Below are 8,083 nucleotides of genomic sequence, written 5' to 3' on the forward strand. Positions count from 1 at the left end.
TGATTGTTCAATCATGTTGTCATTATTACTACTGTAATTGCTATTGTTGTGTCAGCTAGATTTAGCTAGACAGTATTGTCTGTGAAGTCCTCTGAGACATGCTTGTGAATTAGGGCTATACAAATAAACTTGACTTGACTGGTATAAGTCGCCCTTCTTGACATCAATGTATCTAAGACAAAATAGATGCAAATCGACTTTAGGAAGAATCCCTGTCATCTCCCCTGTCTTTATTAATGCCCAGGCTGTCAATGTTGTGCCTCAGCGCTATAATTGATGACAAGTTGACCTTTGAGCTTCACGTAGATATGCCGTGTGTCAGAGAGCACACCAGCTCATGTTTTTCTCCCCAAATAAACAAACGTAAAATGTCAAAATTGTACCAAAAACACCTGAATGCAACATAATATCCAGTGATACTTTGAAGAGCCCATATTTAGAAATACTGTGTTGGTAAATGAAAATGGGCTTACACATAAAAACAACAATCATGTAAAGAAAACTGTGTGTGTGTGTGTGCGCGTGTGTGTGTGTGTGTGTGTGTGTGTGTGTGTGTGTGTGTGTGTGTGTGTGTGTGTGTGCGTGTGCGTGTGTGTGTTGTAGTTCAATTCAATTCAGTTTGAATCCAGTAGTTGGCGGTAATGCAACATTTGTTTGGATGCCAACCGCCATTAAATATAAAAGAAGAAGAAGTGACGTCATGCAAGATGGCGGTCTGTGTATGTAAAGCAGGTTCGTGAGGTTTTTTCTGTTGTTTTGTGTCTAAAGTCTAGTTGACATGTATAATGAAGCAGCAGAAGACTGTGTGTGCACGGATATCTGACTGTATCTGAATGGAGCTTGCACCCTTCACTCTTACCTCAGTCAAACTCTTCTCCTAGCGTTAGTAGCCTACAAAGCTTTAAGTTAGCATAGCTAGCTAGCTGTTAACAGACAGACAGGGACGAAGCTAGCGTTAGCAACACAACGCTAGCTAGCTAAAGAGTCTGTTTGATATCGAACCGGTTGCATGTGTTTTGACTCATTAACTAAAGATAGTGGCGTTACTGTAGTCAAAAGTCTGAAGCTGAGAGCGACTAGCGTTAACTGCGGCTACTGAAGATATGTTTTGACTGTTTGAAAGATGAGAGTACGAGGCCTCAGCCTCTCGATCGACCGACAACAAAAGCTACTCGACAAATCCTAAAGTGCTGCTACACAGAACAGGTTGGTGACATTTAAATTGTATATTTCACATTAGGTTTTATTTGTAACTTTTAGTTACAAAATAAAAGTAATGTGAAATAACGTAGGTTAGTTACTACGCCCAAACCCGGACAGTCCGATTTGAGGGAGGAGTGACGTAGCGTTACCTTCCGGCCTTTTCACGGGAATTCGAATGGTCGGTGCTGCGTTCCGATTTGCTAATAGTTACCATTCGAAGTAGACTGCACAGGGTATCCAACCATGGCTGAATACCATGTGCAGTCCACTTCGCTGGGAACTACTAGCAGATTGGAGCAGATATACTAAGGTCACTCTGGTCTGGTCCGGTGTTGTTGCTACGCAACGCGGGGGATATGAGGCTTGCTCTCTTATGGGTTACGTCCACTGATGCCAAACTCAATCCAAAAACCTGTCCGTTTTACTGTTTTCTTTCTTAGCACTAAGTGCGCCCGACTGCTATAACATGACTTTAGACCTGTTATGAATCAGTGGGGTCTTTTCTAATATTCAGGCTCAAAACCGAAGCTCAGACCACGTACTTGTCTTGTTTATTTACAACATTCACATCTGCGCTCATGGTTTTGAATGGCGAGTGACCCCCAGTTCTGCCTCACGAGCTGCCCCCTTGCTCGTGTGACATCAGACCATACGAATGTAAAATTTAATATTACTGTATGTGCACGATAATGTCCAAATACCTCAGGAAACCGCCTTTGATGAGGGCGCGCTTGGGCAACGAATAGTTACAGATGTGTGCTACTAATATACGTCTGTTTCCCAGTACTAGCATCTCACACGCTACACGCGCTCGATTCCTAGGCTCGCCCCCTCTGCGTGGGCTCGTCCTGCAGCTCGTCAAGCTGTGGCCTTGCCTGCCCTATTGGCGCGTGTCTCCCTCAGTCTCTCTCCCCTCTCCTATCACTCCTATGGCATCACTGATGATGTCATCAGTGGGACTGATGTCATCAGTGGTTTATGACACTGATGTCACATTGGGATTTATGACATCACTGATGATGTCATTTATGACATCTAGTATAATGGTGAGATCCTGCCCCCTCATATGAATACACTGCTTAGGCTCTAAACAAAGAAAATATAGGATACTGAATGAGGCAATCCGTAGGGTGGCAGAAATAGAAAAAAGTTTCCACTGCGGGAAGGACAAATAATCATGTCTCAAAAGCAGCCATTTTTCTGATATGACAGTAGACACAAAAAGTAAAAATGAATGAAAAATTACAATAACTTGTGTCTTGTGTCACACCCCCCCCCCCCCCCACACACACACACACACAGTGACAATTTCCACTTGGGGTGATTCTCCCTTCTGCAGACAAGATTAGGAGTTTGACATTCTCAACTCTGCCTCTTCCAGACAGGTGAGTTCTGAGCTCGAACGTTTTTCAATTTCCGTCTATCATAAAACACATCATACAGTCTTTCCCAATGCTCTTTGTCTGTCCTCATAGAAGTTATAGACCCGCTTCCTCTGTCAAGGGGTCCACTATTCCTTCAGAAGTTGTAGCTGTCATACATTGTGTTGCATAGTTGATTTCTCTGTTTGTTGACAAAAATGTGTTATTGTAAATTGCTTTGGATAAAAGCGTCTGCCGAATGATGTATGTAATGTAATGCAACAGGTGAGCAGCCCTGGCGAACACACAGAGAAATGGCTTTTGTGTGTCTGAAAAAAGACCAAGAAAATCTGTTAGCAAAAAGTTTTAAAAATGAGATCCCTATATCTCTTTTCAATATTACAACATTATTAGTCCACCTCATTAGCATTCTATGTCAATTCATTTAGCAGAAATACATGAACAGCCCAACAGAGAACCACAGGAAAAGAAAGTCAGAACGTTAGATACGGTTTGTGTGTGTGTGTGTGTGTGCGCGCATGTGTGTGTGTGTGAGTGAGAGATTTATTTTGTACAGGAGCATCAGGATGTTAAAAGCAAAGGTGGATCTAGAAATTGTAATGCAGCTTTGGTTTAAGGCTAATCTTAGTTAGAATTGCAGCGTCCGTATGGTCATGGAAAAACGTGGAAAATCATGGAAACTTGAAATACAATTTCCAGGTCATGGAATAGTCTGGGGAGGGTGGAGATAATCCCCAAAGTTTTGGAAAAGTCACGGAAATTTGTTTAATACATATTTTCATGACATCATTTACACAGAGTTTAAAATGTGCTTTTAAAAGAAACACAATGTAACATTACGACAGCGGGTTAGGGTTTGTTGTTTACGCTTCAACTCCCAGCCGTGGACATGCCTCCTCCCCCAGCTGTTTGCCCCTGAAAGAAAGTGCCGTTACACGGCCCCTCCCCCGACTGCATGAGCAATCGGTAGCTGTGATCACTGATCATCAAGAAGTCAAGTCAATCGATTGTGATCTGATCACAGAAAACGCATGTTATCAGGTGTAAATGGTCTCAATCATTTGTGTCCAGGGTCTATCCGATTTGACAAAAGATAAGCATTTATTTGATATTATTATGATGTGTTTTAGTTTGACATAAAATAAAAAATAATTAAAATGAAATAAATAAAATGGCAAAAAATATATTTTTGCCAGATTTTACAATAACACATAAAGGTCCACGATACCGCAATACCATGAAACCGTGGTATTTTTGTTTCATCCCTACTCGATACCGTAATCTACTGTAGCAAGAGAGAGAAAAGGAAAAGCAATATGACAGATGAAACATTACCAATCTAGCTAGCTGTTTTCATGAAACAAGTGTTAGAGACCTTGATTATTAAACATCTTATTGTGGCGGTCAAAATATTATTGTGGCGGCCCGCCACAAATTCCTTTATGTATGGGAAACACTGTCAGACGTATGCGGGATCTGACAAAAATAGAACAGGTGCGTAATTTTTCCCGTACCGCATGTATCGCCCATCAATTAACATGGGCGAGAGTCGATCCATCAGTTTTTCCTGATCCGCAACGCAGCCGTAACGTATCTGGTGTACGTTGCCTGTTAGAGTACAAACTGACCATGTTAGTTTTTCAATGATTGTAATCTGTAGTGACATTTTAAATTTAGAATGTCATACTCATTACTCACTTTTTTATGTATACGCAGAGAAAATGTTTGGTCATAGAGATTTGGTTTAAAATCATGGAAAAGTAATGGAAAATCATTGGTCAAAATGTGTATGAACCCTGAAATTGGCTAGCTGGGTGCCGGTGTGGCTCAGTCACGATTTTGATGTCATCAGTGATGATGTCAATCCTTTCTTGCTGAGGGTATAAGTGGTGGGAGTATAATTAGAGAGAAGAGGACAAGTGGCGCATGATCTCCAGAGTCTCCACCCTAGGAATCGAGCGCTTCCTAATATGTCAAATATGTCATTAAGAATCTTAATTATGAATAGTGATATGGGAATTATCACGTTTTATAGATTTTTTTCACCCTTATTCAAGGCACGAAATGTGCCTGTAGTATAGTAGCAATAGTATTAGACAATTAATTATGAGTTTATTTCTGACTGAAAAAAATGTCATCGATTTACAGATGCCAAGCAAGCGGAATATGAGGAAGACGAAGCTCTGGACCCAGGACGCCATGGACCAAGCCATGCAGGAGGTGGCAACACGCAGGCTCACATACAGTCAGGCAGCCAGGCGGTTTGGCATCCCGAGGTCTACTCTGAATGAGCGAGTCGTTGGAGAGGTGGTCTCTGACTGTCTCCGTAGTCGGGTGCGATTTCTTAGCCCTGCAGATGAGAGTGACCTGGTGGACTTCTGTTTGTACTCTGCCAGTCATGGCTTTCCACAGACAAAGCCTCAGATCCTGGCCCACGCTCTGGCCATCTACAACAAGCGCCACCCGAAACAGCAGAAGACGGCGCTCGGCCAGACGTGGTTCAACAACTTCAGGGAGCGGCAGAAAGAACACCTCGCCTCACTGCCCGGACGCCACACCTCATCATCCTGTGCAAAGGGCGGGCCCATCGAGGAGTACTTCCTGCTCCTCACTTCTACCTTGGAGGAGCACGGGTTGAGGGAGAAACCCTGTCAGATGTACAACTGCGCTGAGACAGATTTTGAGCTGGAATCTAGACAGGACCAGGACCAGGACAACATCACCGTGCTGGCCTGCCTCAATGCAGCTGGGGAGGATGTCCCCCCTTTCATCATCTACAAGGGGGGATATCCACGGGGCCCCTATAAACTTAACCAGCAAGGGGTCCCCAACGCCCTCTATGGGAAGTCCGAGACGGGGAACCTGGAGAGGGACCTGTTTAAGGGGTGGTTTGTTGGGCATTTCCTGAAGTATGCCGCCAAGGAGCGCCCGCTGCTGCTCATTATGGACCGACATCTGAGTCCAGAGCTGAGTCCAGAGCTGGTCCGGGTGGCACAGAGGGAGGAGGTTATCCTCTTGTGCCTGCCACCACACACACCTCACTTCCTGCAGCCTCTGGATGTGAGTTTCTTTGGACCCTTGAAGGCAGATTTCGCTCAGGTTGCAGAAGAGCTGTTGGCTGCGATTTGTGATTTTGTGGTTTCAAAGAAAGAGTTTTCAAGGGTCCTTAGAGACTCATACCAGAGGCTTGTGGATGAGAGACTGGTGGTGGCTGGGTTCAGGAAGTGTGGCCTCTACCCTCTGGACCCGAGGCACATTGACTGGTCTCAGATCATGCTATCTGGGCGGGACCAGGAGTGGAGCTCCAGTCTGGACCAGAAGGACCCAGAGCCCCCACAGATTAAAGAGGAACAGGAGGGAGAGCACCTTCAGGAGGACCCAGAGCTCCCACACATTAAAGAGGAACAGGAGGAACTCTGGATCAGTCAGGAGGGGGGGCAGCTTAACCAGGACCCAGAGCCTCCACACATTAAAGAGGAACAGGAGGAACTCTGGATCAGTCAGGAGGGAGAGCAGCTTCATGGGCTGGATATCATCATGAAAACAGAAGCTGATGGAGAGGACTGTAGAGTATCCGAACCTGCCAGGAACTTACAAACATTTGATTGCTCAGTCTGTGGTCGAATTTTTAATCAGAATGGACACTTGAAGGCACACATGAGAGCCCACGCAGAGGGGAACCCATTGAAGTGTTCAGTCTGTGGTAACATATTTCCTAGTGAGATTCATTTGCAGCACCACATGATACTCCATACAGTTGAGAAACCCTTTAGTTGCAGTGTTTGTGGTAAATATTTTACTCAGAAAGGAAGCTTGACTATACATATGAGAATGAGACACCACACAGTTGCCAGCAGCTCAACTGAACCGATTAAAACAGAAGCTGATGGAGAGGACTGTGGAGCATCAGAACCAGCCAGGAACTTAGATCCAGCTAGTCACTTACCACTAACTAGTGTTGTCAAGACTGAATCTGAGACTGAAGACAGTGATGATGAATTTAGTTGTAAAGACTGTGGTAGAAGTTTTCATCTGAAGGGACACTTGAAGACACACATGAGAGTCCATTCAAAGGGGAACCCATTGAAGTGTTCAGTCTGTGGTAACATATTAAGTGGTGAGGTTCATTTGGAGAACCACATGAAACTCCATACAGTTGAGAAAGCATTTAGTTGCAGTGATTGTGGTAAACGTTTTACTCAGAAAGGAAGCTTAATTATACACATGAGAGTCCACACAGGGGAGAAAACATGCAGTTGTACTGTTTGCGGTAAAACGTTTACTGCGACAAGAAACTTGTGTAAACACATGAGAGTCCACACAGCCTTTGCGAGGTAACTTCAGGTTTAACCCTGGATCTTCTGCCGGTGGACGGCGGCAGTCGTCCCTGGTGTAGGTGTGTGTAGATGTGTCTGGGGTGCGGGTGGGGGGTGTGGTGCTTCTTTTCTTTACCCCCCCTTCCCCATTCCCCCTTTGTATAGAGCAGTGGTTCTCAAGTGGGGGTCCGGGGACCTCCAGGGGGTTCCCAGCCAAAAGGGAGGTAATTTATTTGAGCTATAATTCCATTCATAAGTTACACAATGACTATTTTGGCCATGGGTTTTATACACTTTCTGTAATAAAACATCTAAAAGCATCAATCTTATCATGGTTGACCGTGGGACAAAATCCTATCAAATGGTGGTCTAATCTTTGTCAGTTTAGGGCTCCCTCATGTGAAAAGAATTGAGAACCACTGGTAGAGTAGTGCCCTGATACTCAACTTCCGGCCCCCGATACCATTTTCTAATTCACACTGAAAACTAATGTTAAATAAAGTTTGACTGAGCTCCAGCTGAAAAGTCGACATGTTGGGTTAATTTTCTTTTTGGAGAGATCTTTTATTGTTTTTTTGGGGAAGAGGGTTTACTCTGAACAGATTGAGAACTGAATTGAAGTGAACCAACTGAATTTCTAACTTTTGTTTGTTTTCATTGTACCTCCAATACACTGGATTTGTATTGGACTTGCACAGTTTAGGAACCAATGCTCTATTGTCTTGCTCTTTAGTTTTCTTGCATTTGGTTTCTTGAGGATGTTTGCATTTGGTTTAAACCACATTGTTTTATTTTATCACTTGGTTTCCAGTTGATGTTGAGCAATGATGTGGAGCTGTATCATGACGTGCTTTTGATTGTACTCTGTGTCTTCATCTTAATAAACATTTGGTCGCAAAAAAACAATCAGCATCTTTGTAAACATACAGATTGTCTATACTTCCGGGTGCAACTGCTGTTCGTTATAAACATCAGTTTGCGGTTGGTTGGAAAAGGTCAGCCTTTGCTGTTTATTTTCTACAATACTATACCTACCTTTGGTGTGAATACACTATAATACAATTTTATTTATGGTCATACCTCCCAGTCACTTAGGGAGGCTTAAGGAAAAATAATATATAAATAAAATAATAAATGTAGCTCTGGACCAACAGTCGATTTACTTACTGTTGATTTTGTCCA

At 43.5% G+C, this 8,083-nt stretch overlaps 1 protein-coding gene across 1 annotated transcript; it reads left to right on the forward strand.

Annotated features, from left to right (window-relative positions):
• Positions 1-729: 729 nt before the first annotated feature.
• Positions 730-7,792, forward strand: LOC310784652 (uncharacterized protein). Its single transcript, XM_083645670.1, has 3 exons — positions 730-1,206; positions 2,506-2,588; positions 4,734-7,792. The coding sequence occupies exon 3, from the start codon at positions 4,734-4,736 to the stop codon at positions 6,921-6,923; it is 2,190 nt and encodes a 729-aa protein (XP_083501796.1). The 5' UTR covers positions 730-1,206; positions 2,506-2,588; the 3' UTR covers positions 6,924-7,792.
• The last annotated feature ends 291 nt before the right edge of the window (positions 7,793-8,083 follow it).

This window comes from Poromitra crassiceps, assembly GCF_964638095.1.
Source record: "Poromitra crassiceps genome assembly, chromosome: 11".
Taxonomy (NCBI): Eukaryota; Metazoa; Chordata; class Actinopteri; order Beryciformes; family Melamphaidae; genus Poromitra; species Poromitra crassiceps.